At 38.8% G+C, this 17,975-nt stretch overlaps 2 protein-coding genes across 6 annotated transcripts in view; one reads left to right on the forward strand and one right to left on the reverse strand.

The window, feature by feature from the left end:
• inpp5kb (inositol polyphosphate-5-phosphatase Kb) overlaps positions 1-7,701 on the forward strand; it is a 29,044-nt gene extending 21,343 nt beyond the window's left edge. For 3 of the 5 annotated variants that reach the window (XM_079805286.1, XM_079805288.1, XM_079805284.1), the window contains 5 exons: positions 3,820-4,033; positions 4,220-4,357; positions 4,487-4,570; positions 4,744-4,845; positions 6,084-7,700. In XM_079805286.1, the coding sequence (XP_079661412.1) occupies positions 3,820-4,033; positions 4,220-4,357; positions 4,487-4,570; positions 4,744-4,845; positions 6,084-6,152 (607 nt within the window). In that variant the 3' untranslated portion in view covers positions 6,153-7,700. Of the gene's footprint in view, positions 1-3,819; positions 4,034-4,219; positions 4,358-4,486; positions 4,571-4,743; positions 4,846-6,083 lie in introns of all 5 variants that reach the window. The other 2 variants (XM_079805287.1, XM_079805285.1) reach the window with 1 other exon arrangement.
• Positions 7,702-14,121: 6,420 nt separating this feature from the next.
• gbe1a (glucan (1,4-alpha-), branching enzyme 1a) overlaps positions 14,122-17,975 on the reverse strand; it is a gene marked incomplete at both ends in the record, with an annotated part of 227,583 nt that continues 223,729 nt past the window's right edge. Inside the window, one exon of the mRNA XM_079805237.1 lies at positions 14,122-14,184. Coding sequence (XP_079661363.1) covers positions 14,122-14,184 — 63 coding nt within the window. The remainder of the gene's footprint in view (positions 14,185-17,975) is intronic.

The raw sequence follows: 17,975 nt of genomic DNA on the forward strand, positions 1-17,975 counted from the left end.
TTCTTTTGATGGCGTCGCGAATGCCTCGAACATTTAAGGAAATAAATTTAAACTTACCAAACTTAAAATCTGCCGTTGCAAAAGGTAACTAAATAAACAATAGAATAGTGAGAATAAACTTTGGAGAAAGTGAATACTGAGAAGTCATGAAACATTGAAACATTCAAACTTGCAACGTTCCCGATTTTTTCCCCTTTTTTTTCTTCTTTTTTTCTTCATGTTCCTTGCAAGATAGCAGTCAGAATCCAATCATTCAGGTAACATCTGGAACATTAATGCGCACCCCTTCAATGAAGGCAAAACCTCCTCGAAAGCCGGCCCTTTTGCCCTCTTCCCTCGCTCTTTTCACCAATGGCCATGTCTTCTTTCTTGCAGCTCTCTCCTCCGAAGACAGATCTTCTTTGATGTGTAGCCCGTTGTCTTTCAGGTATTGGTTGTCTTTGGCATCTCTCCACACTGTGTCCCGATAGAGTCGCATAGCAAACTGTATGATTATCACCCTAGGGCGACCATCACCTCTTTTCTGTCCCAGTCTATGAACCGAATCCACCACATCTGGAAATTTCTGCGCAATCTTTGGAGATACTTTAGAAAGAATCTTGATTACAACATCTCGTGTGTTGTTCTCCCTGTCAAGACCACTTTCTTTTACCCCGTAAATCCTGAGATCCCATCTTCTTTTGTAATTCTGCATTCCCATACACGTCTCCTTTAAATGCTTATTTTCTTGCTGCAACGCGGCAACATTTTTTTCCAGATTCAAAATCTTCTCCTTGTGGGACGTGGTCTCTAGTAACAGTTTGCTTACTGTGGTAGAAAGAGCGGAGATAGAAGACGCCGTATTTTCCATTATTTTTTCCATGGACTCGACTCTTTGAAATGTGCCTTCACACTTCGATGTAAGTTCCGCAACAGCCACAAGAAGTGAATCGATTTTCTCATCAATGTTGGCCTTCAATTTACCCTTTTTTTCGGGTGGACTTTTACACGGAGTGCACGGAAGCGGTGTAGCAAGCAGCACTTCAGAATCCATAGAAACTTCGTCACTATCTTTGCTTTCCTCAGTCGCCATGTCGGTTACTTTCAGATAAGCCTTTTCTCGATTTCTTTTCTTACCCATATGGGCCTGGCGAGCTTCACAATAGAAGAGGAGCACTTTAACTAATCATCAAGAAAATATATCGGGGTTATCATACTTAGTTTCATGTACAACTCAGAGTTGCCTGACGACACCCCTCAAAACGTGTCTACACGGATGAACGCCATCTTGGCCCCTTTAACAAGGTCTACGAGGCACGAGCAGGCACGAGCTGCTGCCAGAGAGACGGATGGACCTGAGTTCACTTCACATCAGTTCTGTCAGTCTCAGTTCAGTGCTGTTGTAGTTACAGCATATACTTCAGGTTATTAGTTTATTTCTAGTCGGAGGGACTGTCACTCATGTCAGAAAGTTAGTAACTTTAGTAAATTATGGATCAGCGCTGACTGGAGACGCGAACAGTTTAGAACGATTCAGTCCGATTTGGTGAACTGATTCGGTTCACTAAAAAGAACCGGTTCAATAGAATGATTCGTTCCCGAACCGGACATCACGGAGACAGAGCGATTGCTAACAAAGTTATTTATAGTAACTAATGAGTTATGAGAGCGCTGTCTGTCAGCGCGAGTTTATTGTGTTTGTTTCTGAGAGTTCTGAATAAACACGAGTCCCAGTCACGTCAAGTCCGTCTTCATCATTATTACCAACTTTGTAACACATGCAAAGTACCATTACAGCTGTCGAGATGAACGAGTTACGAGTAAGTGTTGATAATAGCATTATTTTTAGACATGTTCCTATCATATGAAAAGCCTCAGTGACGCGCATTGAGTACACAGCGCAAACAAAGACACAACAGCAGTAATCGAATGTAATCCAGTTTATTTGGGGAAAGCTGGCTAGCCTAGCCTAGCCGGATACGCTCACGCTTACCCCCCTTCTGCTTAATCTCGCGCCGCGTAAGGCGCCTCCGCTGTGGGCCAGATGCAGTACTGGGGGTCGGGGATGTTGATGGCCCACCGGAGCTTCGGCGTGTGTGAGGTTTATCTGTAAAGATGTGGCCCTCTATGTTGAGCAGAAACGACTGTATGCACATTTTAGAACAGATAGACGCGACGAGGACGTACAAAAACACTGACTCACAAGATAGAAAACACGAAAACACCGTTCTGTCGAGAGAGAAAGAAGCCGCAGTGTGTGCACGAATAATAAATAATTAGCTACACATAAGAAATCACTGATCACAGATCAGAAGGAACTGAAAAAAGACTTCTGTTTTCATTTGTACATCCAAACACTGAGAAACTGCCAGCGTTCACTGGTTCACAACCCATGATCTCTCGAGCGTTTGCATGGGCGTGCCAGATTCTCTGGGCGGGGGAAAGGGAGGTAACCGTTCCTGCTTGGACGTCAAACCAGGAGACTTCAGGATTGGCTAGTCTGGCCTGTCATTTTCTCAAAGGCAGAGAGAGACAGCCAGAACTCGGGTTTACACCGATCAACATTTCTATCCACTTGGGGACAATATTCAGGCTAGGGGAACTCATATTAATGTTGAAAAACCTCATAAAATGAAAATTTCATGCCATGGGACCTTTAACCATGCATAAAAAAATAAATAAAAAAAAGCGTTAAAAACATTTAAACCGTTTAACAGATAGTATTAATCGGTCAAAGTTCTTACTTTCGGTTAACGGTTAAATGGTCAATAGCAACCCTAAACTGCTGTGGACGTTGTTTACTTCATTAACCTGTTTATACTGTGATAATGGACTGAGGATGGGTGTAGGATTCGGTATTCGGTTTCAGATTCGGACGAATCTTGACCAGTGGATTCGGTATTCTGCCGAACCCCAAAAATCTGGATTTGGTGCATCCCTACTTTTATCCACATGAGACAAAAATACATTTTCTATCTTTTCTCAGTCTAGAAGGCACCAAATTCAAAAATAATTCCACATTTCTACTACATAAATGACCCAGTTTAAATACACATTCATCTTCCCAGCGCTGAAGTACCCCTTTAAATTAACACCTCTGCACTTATTTTATTTCTCTCAACATGGGGACAGGAGAGCTGTCAGTCAATGAATAGGAAAACAAAGTACCTTTGTTACTTATTTGAAAAAGTAACTCCGATATTTTGTTGTAAATTTAAAAGTAATGCATACTAGTTACTTGAAAAAGTAATCTGATTACGTTACTTGTAGTCCATTACATTGCTCACGGCTCAACTATCTTTACTTTGACTAATATGACTCAAAAAAATGTAAAATAATTATAACAGTGTTCAAAAGTTTGTGGTTGGTAATTATTTTTTTCTTCGATTAATACTTTTATCCAGCAAGGATTAAATTTGTCAAAAGTAAAGCCATTTATAATATGACAAAAGCTGTTTTTATTTCAAACAAATGCTGTTCTTTTGAACTTTCTATTCATCACAGAATAAATATTAAGCAGTAAAATTGTCTTCAATAAAATAAATTTTTCTAGAGCACAAAATCAACATATTAGAATAATTTCTGAAGGATCATGTGACACATGATTGGAGTAATGATGCTGAAAATTCAGCTTTGCCATCACAGGAATAAAATATTGTTTATGTATATAAAATATATATTTTTAAATTTTAAATTCTAAAAATATTTCACAATATTATATTTATGCTGTATTTTTTTTATCAAAAACTATCAAAGTTAAGTTCTCCAAGACTACAACCTCACTGTGCATTTACATGAATATTATTATTATTTTTTTTTTTTGCATGGGTCAATGATTAGTGGTAAAAAGCGGAAACCTGCCTGGACGGATCGTATCTTGTGGAGGATAAAACCCAAAGCAATAGAGACAGAGGATGAGAATAGTTCGACAACATCAACATCATCAGCTGACGATGATGAGTATCCTGTTAAAGTGATGCAGGACATGTACACCTGTGATGTCTCATATGGGGTCAGTGACCACAAACCCGTCATTGGGACCTTCAATCTGGAGGTATGAATTATGCATTACATGAATATTTTATCAATAAGATGATAATGGGCTTCACTATGAATCAAATTGAACTAAACATCCTTATAGTAATCATTAATTATAATAACATTCTACACTGAAAGGTTTCAGTGCACATGACATTCAAAAATATAATGTACCGTATCTCTCTTTGATGTCTTCATGTAGATGAGGAAAAAGTTGGAGTCGCCTCTAGTAACGCTGACAGTGGACGGACACTGGAGTGCAGATGAAGATGCCACATTCACCTACACCATCCTGGAAAACTTTGAGTCCTCAACCTGGGACTGGATCGGACTGTACAAGGTGAGAGGGAGAGAGAAAGAGACAAAACAATAGTTTGATGGATGAATAAAAACACAGAAAGAGACAAAAAGGAGATCTGTATCACAAAGCGGGTCACTAACTAGAGGTGATTTATATCTCTGCGTGCAGATTGGCTTCAAAAGTGCCTCTGATTACTCCACCTTCGCATGGGTCAAAGATGATGAAGTGGCTGCCAACGGCGAAGTCGTGACGGTATGGCAGACTAAAAGTTCTTAAGTGTTGAGAACAGGTCTTCCCTTTAAAGTGTAGCTGATGACTGTTGTTAGTTATAAAGTATTGACTGTTTACAGAATTCCTTTACAGTCACACTTAAAACATGAACGTTGTTTAAAACTGCATGTTGAGTGTTGCACTTCCTATTTAAGGTCCAGATTAAAAATGAGCTCCCCCTGCTGGCAGGGGATTATGTTCTGGGCTATTACAGCACCAACATGCAAACCCTCATTGCCTTTAGTCGAACTTTCCAGGTGAGTTTCCGCAAACACACACACACAGACCTCTGTGTTAACTTTAGGCCTGCAGGGGTCTCCAAACTCGGTCCTGGAGGGCCGCTGGTCTGCAGAGTTTAGCTCCAACCCCAAATAAACCAGTCCCAAGTCCCAAGTAAGACACTGATTAGCTGGTTCAGGTGTGTTTAATTGGGGTTGGAGCTAAACTCTGCAGGACATCGGCTCTCGAGGGGCCTATACCATGAAGCCGGTTTAGCTGGCTAGCCAGATATGTTTAAGCTTAGTTTGTGCTAATCCTGGGTTTTGGGTACCATTAAAATGGTTTGGCTTTTAGCTGTGTTCATCTCCATAGTAACTTACGCTCCACAGCTAACCTGCTCCAGGGCAGGTTATGTTCTGGATAAGAGATCAAACTGAAATTGGACCAATCAGCTGTGAGCAAAGTGACACACCTCTGATGCAATAAAGTCACTCCCCCTGTTTCTACTCCAAATTAAAGGTCACTACATAGCAAATGCCTATTAAAGACTAAAGTGTCTGGCTTTTAACAATGCTTATTTATAATAATAATAATAATTTTGAATGATTTAGATATAATTTATGTAATTATTATACCCGTAATCAATTACACTTCATTTTCATTTTAGTAAATGAATCATTAATAGGCACTTAGTTGAAATTAATATAAATAGCCTATACAAAAGTTATACAAATAAGCTTTAAAATCAATAAATAAAGCTATAAAAATTACTACATGCAAGCTTAAATGTTTAATTCTCTATATATCAACTAATCTAACTTCATAACTTTGACTTGCATTGACGTAGTGAATATTTTCTTAAAGTTGTACTCTTTTATAGACAGCTCTTTTCTTCTTGCTGTGTAAATTTGTTTAAATTCTTAATATTTATCAATCATGTAATATTCTGCAGAAGAATGAAATGAATCTCGCTGCTTCTCTCGCGAGAAGTGAATCTCAGTTTTACTGATCCACAGCGTGATTGGCTGTTCACTACTGATGTCACAGCTAAACTCCTAAACTCAGGATCAAAGCCTGAGTTGACAGAGAAAGCTGATGATCAGCATCATGGGACCAACAAAGCCTGAATAGATTGTTTTGGTTTTGTCAACTCTAAACTAATCCTGTAACCCTGAGTTTGTTAAACTACCATCATGGTACAGGCGGCAGGACCGAGTTTGGAGACCCCTGCTTTAGGCTATACCTCTATACTCACCTGCTTTGTGTCTGGGTTCAGATTCTAGAGTCTAAACGAGCTGTAATGGAGGGTCAGGTTCCTGAGAACATCAACGGACATGAGAAATAACCGAAACATCTTCTAACCTCTGGGGCATATGCAGGAGATCTGGTTTTGGATCAGCTTTCTCCCTGTGTAAACAGACTTTGTTCAGTTTGGTTTTAAAAGGTAGAGCTGATTCTGAAACAGTCTGAGTGTGGTTTAAAACCGAAGGCTTTAAAAAAAGGCCCAAACACCTGTTTAGTAACTGAACACACTGCTCTTTTCCTGTCTGTCTGTGTTTAGCATTGGCTCTCCTCAAATTGCTGAATCTGTCATAAGCTCTTGTAAACACGCACACATATTGTACACTTTGCACGGTTATTCATAGTACCAGTACCTGCCACTAGAGGTCAATAAAGTCAATTACAGAGGCGAACATGGAATCCGTGCCTGCAAGAAAGCTCTTGATTTCTGCAGAATTAGACCACGCAAAGATTGACACTTCCCAAACCTTGCATGTTTTATTATAGGCTACCTTTTTTCTTTCTTTCTTTTTGCAAATTTGAAACTAAAAGGATTGTAGAACTAGTGTAGAACTCACATATTTCATGCCAAAATCAGCAGATTAATTGTGAAAAAGTCCCTAATATTAGTTTACAGTAATTAAATTCTAAAAAAAAAAATACAATTATCAATTTTGTATTATTATATCATACATTAAATGCATGATGCCCATAATATCCAAAAGTGATTTCAGTACCTTAGTTTTACTGTACATTGGTGAAGTGTGCAGCTCTTTATACAATGTTTCATTGTATATCTTACAGTATATGCCTTAATGTCAGTGCCTGTGTATGTTAGTGTGTGGATTTCCATACGGGCTAACAACAAAAAATTATCATCTGACTGTTAAAATGCCGTTATGTTTAAACTCTGTCCCTCTTATTAGTGCTAAATTTGTATTATGTCTCTAATAATGTCTTTTGTGTGAGCAATTTTTCTGTTTGTGACATGCCTGACACATCTTATACTTTAAATATGACCCTGGACCACAAAACCAGTCATAAATCGCACAGGTATATTTATAGCAATAGCCAACAATAAATGTCAAAATGGTCGAGTTTTCTTTTATGCCAAAAATCATTAGGATATTAAGTAAAGATCATGTTCCATGAAGATATTTAGTAAATTTCCTACCGTAAATATATATATAAAAAATTAATTAGTAGTAGTAATATGCGGTGCTAAGGACTTAATTTAGACAACTTTAAAGGCGATTTTCTCAATATTTTGATTTTTTTGCACCGTCAGACTCCAGATTTGCCAAATATTATTATGCTATCCTAACAAACCAACAAATCAATGGAAAGCTTATTTATTCAGCTTTCATGTGATGTATAAAAAAATATATACATAAATAAAAATTAAAACAAAGTTGTGGTCCAGGGTCACAAATAGTCTATATAATCTGTCTTCTTAGTTTAGTTAGTGTAACTGACTGTATTTATGGAAGTGGAACGAGATGATTTGACCCTTTATGATATGTTAAGAATGTTGTTTTCGTAATCATGCAAGTTGAACACAACTGTGTCATTGGGATTGTAAGCAATTTCATTAAAATATGAAGGTCTGATTATCTGTTTGCCTCATAACTCTGTAAATGCATATCTGTTTAACTGTGAGACAAGCCGACAATATTTTGAGCTAACTTGTAATTGGAATATTCTTTTAAGGTCTACCACACACCTTTGAGTCTTAATTACATAGCTGACATTAATCAGTGTGATTAAGAAGCGTGATTTTGTGTCGAATCTCAAGAGTGACAACCGAACATGTACCTCACCATCAATATTATTTCCCTTTTGTGGTATAACTTTTGTAGTTAACTCCAGGAGGCGCTGTTTACTTGTCTTTTTCATAACGCACAGCATTTGTGAGTTTTTTTCCCCTGCATTTTTGAAATTCACGCGTGAATATGCCACAGACAGTATACACTCACTCAGTATATTGCATCACACAGTTAGGGGCTAGGAACAGTTCTCAGAACTGGAAATAGTGTGTGGTTTTACCTCCAGGAGCATTTCCGTGGATTATTACAGCTATAAATCTGTCTGAGGCACCTGCAGAGCTCTTCGAGGAGGAGGTCGTCAGCACGTCAGCGAGAGAACAAAGAAGTCGCTAAAAACACGCTGTGAGTCAGCTGGTGATCATGAGCTAAGAGACAACGGCACTAGAACAATTCTTTCTTGTGCAGACAGTAAATCTATTCGGGATAGTAAACTCAAACTCCAAAAAAAAAAAAAAAAAATCTTTAGGGGCTTTTTAAAGACAACTGAGGTGACCAGATTTCTGAAATATAATCTCGGGACATTTTTCTAGTTCTAGTGATCAAAATATAATTGAAATCTCACTTATTATCTATTAGTGACAAACGGGGACAACATACTGTCAGGAGCACTATTGTTAAAGATGATTAGCATACATTTTGGATTGGTGGGTTCTGTTCTGGGCAAGAACTCCCTGCCCATGAAGCCTAGCATGGATAAGAGCAGCGATAACCTAGCATAACCCCCCCTTAGGGTAAACAATACATAACCAATACAAGGTATAGCGATATCATTAATGTTCAACTTCTTAATGATAATAATTTAATGTAACAACATAATTCAAGAAATGTGTCTGATTGAAGTGGAATATCAGAAGGCCAAGTCTTGACTGGACGACAGAAGGAGCCCTTATATAGATATGCAGTGATAGTAGTATTCCTATTGGTAGGAGTGAATCAGCTGACAGAACTATCTCTACACTTTATTTATTTTTATTTTGTGTAATGTTTAGGGTTCCAGTAAGTCATTTTTTTCTACAATCCAGATGACATTCATTTTCACAAACTGCAAATATGCTGTATACAGTAAAACAAACATTTCAAATGTTACACTCTAAAAAAAAAAGGCTCGTAATCATTGGGGAACCTTTTTTAGTGCTATATAGCACCAATTTTGGTGCTTCAGTGGTTCTTCAGCGGTTCTTCAGAGGTGCTATATAGCACCTTAGTCAAAGAACCGGTGAAGAACCTCTGAAGAACCGCTGAAGAACCAAAATTGGTGCTATATAGCACTAAAAAAGGTTCCCCTATGATTACGAGCCAAGAACCATTTTTGGTGCAATATAGAACCTTTTTTTTTTTTAGAGTGTATTTTATGTTTGCTTTCTGGAAATATAATGGTAAGTGTAGTTGTTTAGCTGATTATTGTTGAATTAGATGCAAAACAAACAATGCAGCGCCCTGTTATAGTGTAATGGAGGCCAGCTAGTAGTTGCTATGGGAGTAAATCTCACTCCTGATCTCAAGAGTTGCTCTAGTGAAGTTGCTCTCGCGACTGACGCTAGAGGTTGCTGCCTTTAGCCTCCTTTTTAGAGCGTTTGACTCTCATGCCGGCAGAACTGGGTTCAAGTCCCGCTTGGAGCGGGCGGTTAGAACAGGAGGGGTTACATTACGGGTGAGCTGTATATCACATTTTTTTCAAGTCATTTCATGTATTTCAGTCCAGTTAACATGAGTTAGCTCAGCCTACGTTTCTGTGTGGTCCTTCCCGGAAAGGTCGAAACGAAAAGAACAAACCAGAAAGAGGGAGTTACAATGGTGCGGTGACCCGGATGGGAGTGAGGTTTAGGGGGTGAGTGTAACGGAGACCAGCTAGTAGTTGCTGTGCGAGTAAATCTCACTCCTGATCTCAAAAGACGCTCTAGTGACTGACGCTAGAGGTTGCAGCCTTTAGCCTCCTTGTTAGAGCGTCCGACTCATGCCAGCGGACCCGGGTTCAAGTCCTGCTTGGAGCGGGCGGTTTGAACAGGAGGGGTTACATTATAGCACACAAAACAGTATTACTTTAATTGACATAAATAGTTAGTGTGTGACTAATTTGAATAGATGACTTGAAACTGATAACTCTCTGTTGGTGAAAATAATCCCTACACGATTTATCTGGTAACCAAAAGCTATGTCGATCAGGGGGGTATTCCAGAAAGCAGGGATGTGTCCGACAAAGGGATAGTTCACCCAAAAATGAAAATGATCCCATAATTTACTCACCCTCAAGCCATCCTAGGTGTATATGACATTCTTCTTTCAGACAAACACAATCGGAGTTATATAAAAAAAAATGAAAAATTCAAATTTTGGGCTGCCATTCACTGCCATTATAAAGCTTGGAAGAGCCAGGACATTTTTTAATATAACTCTTGACTGTATTCGCCTGAAAGAAGAATGTCATATACACAGGATGGCTTGAGGGTGAGTAAAACATGGGGTAATTTTCACTTTTGGGTGAACTATCCCTTTAAATATGCCGCTATTTGAGGGGACAGCCATTTGTAGTGGTGTCTGGTGGACGTTATTGAGATTCAATCCCACAGTTCAATAAACAAGAAGTTAAAGGATTAGTTCACTTTTAAATAAACTTTTGCTGATAATTTACTCACCCCCATGTCATCCAAGATGTCCATGTCTTTCTTTCTGTAGTCAAAAAGAAATTAAGGTTTTTGATGAAAACATTCCAGGATATTTCTCCATATAATGGACTTTAATGGGCTCCAAACAGTTCAAGGTCCAAATGACAGTTTCAGTGCAGCTTCAGAGGGCTTTAAACGTCACCAGACGATGAATAAGGGTCTTAACTAGCGAAACGATCAGTTTCTGCGAGAAACTGAGCAGTATTTGTTATTATTTTACCTCTTATCAGACGAACGTGATAATCTCTAAGCTCCGCCATTACTTCCGCTAAGTGAGGTCAAATACGAGCGTGGTCATAGATGCATACGTAGATGCCTCATTAGCGCCTGCACGGATCAATAGAATGAGGAATCTACGATCAATATATCTATGACCACGCTCGTATTTGACCTCACTTAGCGGAAGTTATGGCTGAGCTCAGAGATTATCACGTTCGTCTGATAAGAGGTAAAATAATAGCATAAATACTGCTCGGTTTCTCACAGAAACTGATCGTTTCGCTAGATAAGACCCTTATTCATCGTCTGGTGTCGTTTAAAGCCCTCTGAAGCTGCACTGAAACCTTGAACCGTTTGGAGTCCATTATATGGAGAAATATCCTGGAATGTTTTCATCAAAAACCTTAATTTCTTTTCGACTGCAGAAAAAGAAAGACATGGACATCTTGGATGACATGGGGCTGAGTAAATTATCAGCAAAAGTTTATTTAAAAGTGAACTAATCCTTTAATATTATGTAACTTGCATTTTAGACAATATTACCTTGATTATTTTCCTGCCATCAAATAAAATAGTTTCAAATGACTGTGTCTCCTAGCAACACAGAGTAGTTGCCTTCCTTAAAGAATCAGTGTAGTGAATGAATCAACTGAGGGAATGTTTCAATGACTTGGCTCGTGCAACGTAAGCAATGACGTACATCTGAGTAAACAAGATGGAGGGAAGGGCATAGCATATGGACGTCTTCAATAAAGAGACACTTGTTTTGTTCCTAAATTAATTCATGCTTGAATCGGTTCAGTGATTCATTCAAATGACTCACTCAATAATACCATTACTGTTTTTGCAAGGGCTTTGCATAGCGTTACAATGAAAGATGGACGATGCGCATAAAAACATGGACTTTAATCAAACGTTGCTTTATTTTGGAAGGAAAAGCTGAACAGATATTATAACATAAAATGATACCTAGTAAAAATAAAACATTTCACAAAAATACAACATGACCCCCCACGCATGTAGTGTATATGCACTCACACAGCTGTTTTTTGCTTATTTGACCACCTTGGCTGATGTTTGTGGAAGCAATAAACTCCACTATAAGGACAAGAATGTCTTAAATATTGATATACTGTCTTATTAAGAGTTTAAAAGCTTGGGCTGAGAGCTCTGGCGAAATTAAAGTGCTGCGATAGATTGAACCGAAGCAATTTAATTAAATGCATTAAGGGAAAGAAATGTTAATTAGAGTAATTAGGTGGGAATTTTGTCTCCTGTTGTGTCAGAACAGCTGCTGAGACCTCACACCCAAGGGATCGGTTACAAGGGAATTCTTCTTCCCTGGAGAGGACACTAGATTTCTCTGCGAGGCCCAGGAGATTCATATTCGTTAACACATCCGACTGGCCCATGATGTCACCTGGTGCTGTAAAACTTTTTAATGGCCCACTAAATCAGAATCATGGATTGGAGGCATTTAAGGCTAAGTGAAGACAGGATAAGGTTATGGGGAGAAAAAGAGAAAGCAGAATGAATAGAGACGTGGAGAGAAAGAGAGAGGGAGAGGGAGAGAGAGCAAAATGACCTTGCTGATGTCATAACACAAGCAATAACCAATCAGAATGCATCTAGAACGAATGTTCCCAACAACACATTAAAATCCCTTTGTTCTTTTTCTAATGCACTAACCTCTACAACAGGGGTGTCCAATCCTCTGGAGTTCAGCTCCAATCCCAAATAAACACACCTGAACAGCTAATCAAGGTCTTACTAGGCACGCTAGAAACGTCTAGGCATGGTGTTGAGAAAAAAAAAAAACGTAAAAAACACATGTAATGAAAATTCTGTCACCATCTACTCACCCTAATATACCCCTTTTCCACCAGAATGAACCAGGTGCTAGTTCAGAGCTAGTGCCAGTTCTGAGTTGGTTCGACTGACGAGCCTTCTAAGAACCGGTTTGCCTTTCCACGGGCTAGAGAGCCATCACAGAGCCAGGTCTTATGTCACTATACACTCACCTAAAGGATTATTAGGAACACCTGTTCAATTTCTCATTAATGCAATTATCTAATCAACCAATCACATGGCAGTTGCTTTAATGCATTTAGGGGTGTGGTCCTGGTCAAGACAATCTCCTGAACTCCAAACTGAATGTCAGAATGGGAAAGAAAGGTGATTTCAGCAATTTTGAGTATTTCACAATCTGCTCAGTTACTGGGATTTTCACGCACAACCATTTCTAGGGTTTACAAAGAATGGTGTGAAAAGGGAAAAACATCCAGTATGCGGCAGTCCTGTGGGCGAAAATGCCTTGTTGATGCTAGAGGTCAGAGGAGAATGGGCCGACTGATTCAAGCTGATAGAAGAGCAACTTTGACTGAAATAACCACTCGTTACAACCGAGGTATGCAGCAAAGCATTTGTGAAGCCACAACACGCACAACCTTGAGGCGGATGGGCTACAACAGCAGAAGACCCCACCGGGTACCACTCATCTCCACTACAAATAGGAAAAAGAGGCTACAATTTGCACAAGCTCACCAAAATTGGACAGTTGAAGACTGGAAAAATGTTGCCTGGCCTGATGAGTCTCGATTTCTGTTGAGACATTCAGATGGTAGAGTCAGAATGTGGCGTAAACAGAATGAGAACATGGATCCATCATGCCCTGGATGTGCATCCCACAAATCTCCATCAACTGCAAGATGCTATCCTATCAATATGGGGCAACATTTCTAAAGAATGCTTTCAGCACCTTGTTGAATCAATGCCACGTAGAATTAAGGCAGTTCTGAAGGCGAAAGGGGGTCAAACACAGTATTAGTATGGTGTTCCTAATAATCCTTTAGGTGAGTGTATGTCTCATCTTTCTCAGCAACGCTAGCGAGGCAGCGGGAAACACAAACACACCAGGCTTGTTCGAGATGCATCGGCGCAGCACAGACGATCAGCGTATGATATCAAAATACTACCGATTTGAAATCAAACCAGCACCAGCACTGCCTTGGTGGAAAAAGGTTAATATTGTTCAAAATCCGACTTATTATTATTCTGTGGAACACAAAAAGAGAAATTTATCAAAATGTCCATGAAATGTAATGAAAGTGGATGGGGATCAGAGACAACCAACCAAGAGGAGTAGCTTGGACATTTTTTAGACAACTCCTTGTGTGCTCCATGGAACAAAAGAAAGTCATACCGGAACTACAACTTTAAAGGAGAGGGGCAATGACAGTATTTGTTAGTGAATATATGCAGATGTATGGTTGCACAGGATTCTGGGATATGATGCAAGATCCAGCTCCATTCATCCGCACACTCCTCAATGTCTGAAATCAATGTCCTCATTTGCCAGAATCAGAGCAGTTCTGCACGGAATGTAGATCTAAAAAGAAAGAGAAAAATACAAAAACATATTTTAACACAATGGCAGCACACAACTACTTTTTCCTAATGTGGTTGATTGTGACAATGTTTTTTTATTAAGATGTTTTGTGATTTAGTGCTGACTGACTATGATCAGATCATAACAGGCATAACATTATGATGTGTTGGTCCCTCTTTTGCTGTCAAAACAGCCCTGACTCGTCGAGGCATGGACTCCACTAGACCCCTGAAGGTGTGCTGTGGTATCTGGCACCAAGATGTTAGCAGCAGATCCTTTAAGTCCTGTAAGTTGCGAGGTGGGGCCTCCATTTATTGGACTTGTTTGTTCAGCACATCCCACAGATGCTCAATTGGTTTGAGATCTGGGGAATTTGGAGGCCAAGTCAACACCTCAAAATCATTGTTGTGCTCCTCAATCCATTCCTAAACCATTTTGGCTTTGTGGCAGGGCGCATTAACCTGCTGAAAGAGCCACAGCCACCAGGGAATACCGTTTCCATGAAAGGGTGTACATGGTCTGCAACAATGCTTAGGTAGGTGGTACGTGTCACATCACAATGTGACCGCATCACAATTTGTCCCTTGTCAAACTCGCTCAAATCCTTATGCTTGCGCATTTTTCCTGCTTCTAGCACATCTACTTTGGGGACAAAATGTTCACTTGCTGCCTAATATATCCCACCCACTAACAGGTGCCGTGATGAAGAGATAATCAGTCTTATTCCCTTCACAATGTTATGCCTGATCGGTGTATATTATACATATATATATATATATATATATATATATATATATATATATATATATATATATATATATATATACACACACACACAAAATTCACATGGCTATATACCTGCTGAACTGAAAAAAGGCAAAACAATATTTCTCTAGGGAAAAAAAGCTTGAAAGCAAGTTATTGCGCTGTTAAAAGGAGCTCTAATCTGCTGTGTGAAAACAATTCTTTATGTAACCTGGGAGCAACTGGCAATACAGTTTTTATTAGTGAAATCACGGTTCTTTGACCTCCCTTCATACAGCAGGACATGAGACTACAGGTCTGGGATCAGTCCAGCGGGATCTGAGAAGTGATTGGGTCCGGGCGTCGACACACCGACAAGAAAGACTTGTTTCTCTCAGAGGAAAAAAGGAAAGCAGAGAATATATCTAGCGAAAGTTCTCATGAATAAAACATTGTGTGTAGGGAGAGGAAACAGAGTCATTCTTTTAGGTCAGGTTCTGGTTGATTTCCACAGGGAGCAGACATGCAGTTTATTAACTGGGCCGGCACTCACCTGCTGGAACTTGACCCGAGCTCCCAGCGTGAGCGCCAAGACGACGCTGCCGCGATTACAAACGGAAAATCACTGTTTTAACACCAGAAGCTTCACTATGTTCCTATTGAAGCCTTTGGAAATGAGATGTCAGAGTCTGTGTGTGGTCTTGTGAGAGCGCTTTGTCTATTGGGAGAGTTTTCAGGGGGTTTTACCATTTAAGGAATAATAAGATTAAGCTTGTTGAGCATAATTGACAGTACCTCATGTATACAGTTTGATTATACTTAGAACTTAATTTATACCAGGGATTGTCAACCTTTAGACCATGGGACCTCAGCCCAGGTACCTTTCTATATAATTAAAGGTTTCTTAAAGGCACAATATGTAAGATTTTTGGATTAAAAAATCCAAAAACCACAAGAATGTTTAAATCCAGAGAAATAAGCCATTTTAACCAGGGCACGGACCGTGCGTCGCATATCAATGACATCATACCCACGTTAACCTCGATTTTGTAGAAACCATGGAAACCCCAAAGACACTTTAATATATCATGTGTTTTATTAGACAAGGGAACGAACAACAGTTTGGATACATCCATCGACAAAACTAATAATTGTTATATAGCACATTTAGTCTTATCGCTTAAATCTTCTTGATTTACCGCGAGTACCATGTTTTACCATGCCGAATATCGATCTAGCTTACTACAGTGTGTAACAAGCAGTGTTGGGGGTAACACATACAAGTAACTCGAGTTACGTAATCAGATTACTTTTTCCAAGTAACTAGTAAAGTAATGCATTACTTTTCAAATTTACAACAAAATATCTGAGTTACTTTTTCACATGTATTTGACTTGAGCGCTCCCCTGCCCCCATGTTGAGAAAAATCAAGAGTAAGTGCAGAGGCGTTGTGTGTAAACATGAGGGTTATTGTAGTTCTGGACTAAATGTGAGCATTTATTCATGTCACTTGCACAATAAAGATTCAGTACTCCTCAAAATGAATAAAATCAGTCAAATGCAAAATCAGAGTACTATGCAAACCTCCAATAACAAATATTTGTATGCATTTAATCTCCCTTTATTGATCAATGTCTTGCTGCTGATCTTTGATGATTCAGTTAAACCACGAGCAAAAATTAATTGATTTTTGGTTTTTATTCCTATTCTTCCATTATCCAGAATGGCAGCGCAGCACAGCAAAGCTGTGCCCTCTACTGTTCATGCGTGAATTTGGATTTTTACCTCAGCCTGAGGCTTATCATTTCAATTTTGGTATGAAGAGGTATTTACATTTGCACAAAAATAGAACTTTTTGTTATAAAAACAAAAATACAAGCCTAGCCCAGGTGAGAAAGTAAAACGCTAAAATAAAAAAAAAGTCACGCAAAAGTAATCCAACGCATTTCTGTATTTAAAAAGTAACTCAATTAGTTACTTTTTAAGAGAGTAACGCAATATTGAAATGCATTACTTTTCAAAGTAACTTTCCCTAACACTGGTAATAAGTGTCTCATAGTAGTATCTAATATGATAAAACAGCACTTCACATGAGCGGAGTAATCTGCGGCATAACAAAAGCTCCGCAAAATCAAGGCGTCATCAAGCTACGCCTTTGTTTTGAATAAGCGACCTCTAGCGGCAAAAAAGTACATATTGTGACTTTAAAATTACAATATTTAATAAAAAAATATAAGTATCACTAATAAAATGTAGTTTCAACCAATAACGAATAAATATATAAATGAATATTAACTTTAACAAACAAAACAAAACAATTATTAGTAACAAATAACAATTCAGCAATAAAGGTTAACTTCAACCAATAACGATAAAACAATAAAATAATTCATATAAATAAAAATCAATGATTAAAAGTTAATTTGTAATAAAATTAACTAATAGTAATAAAATTAACAATAACAAATACCATTTCAATAATAAAAGTTATGTTCAACCAATAACAATAAAAAACAATAATAATAAAATTCACTTTAAAGGTGCACTATGCAAAATTTTTGGAGTAAAATATCCACTAGTCCAGTGTTATATATTTTGTTCAGTTGACTACTTACAATATCCCAAATGTTTCCAACTATTTCTAATTTGTGAGAAATCGCTATTTTAACCAAGGAACCGGGACGTGTGAGGGAGTCGCCTGTCAATTGCGTCATATCTGCGTTACCCTCGTAGCCTGGGAAAACCCAGACAACTTCCGGCAAATTTATATTTGCTCTGCAAGTAGTCTGGCAAAGAGTCCATTCAAACCCATTTCTAAACCCTAGAAAACGCGGCACCAATTAGAAACGTTGGGGCGGGCTTTACACGATGACGACAGCGCAGCGACGTTGAAGGAGCAGATTTGCCGCTGCTGTGGAGCATCACTCGTTCGAATCAGCTATCGCGTCTGTTTTAAGCGATTTAAACTTCTCCTTTTCGTTAAAACCCGAGCAAAGAACAACACTCGAAGCCTTTATATCTAAAAAAGATGATGTTATCGCTGTCTT

This window comes from Gobio gobio (genome assembly GCF_949357685.1).
Source record: "Gobio gobio genome assembly, chromosome: 22".
Taxonomy (NCBI): domain Eukaryota; kingdom Metazoa; phylum Chordata; class Actinopteri; order Cypriniformes; family Gobionidae; genus Gobio; species Gobio gobio.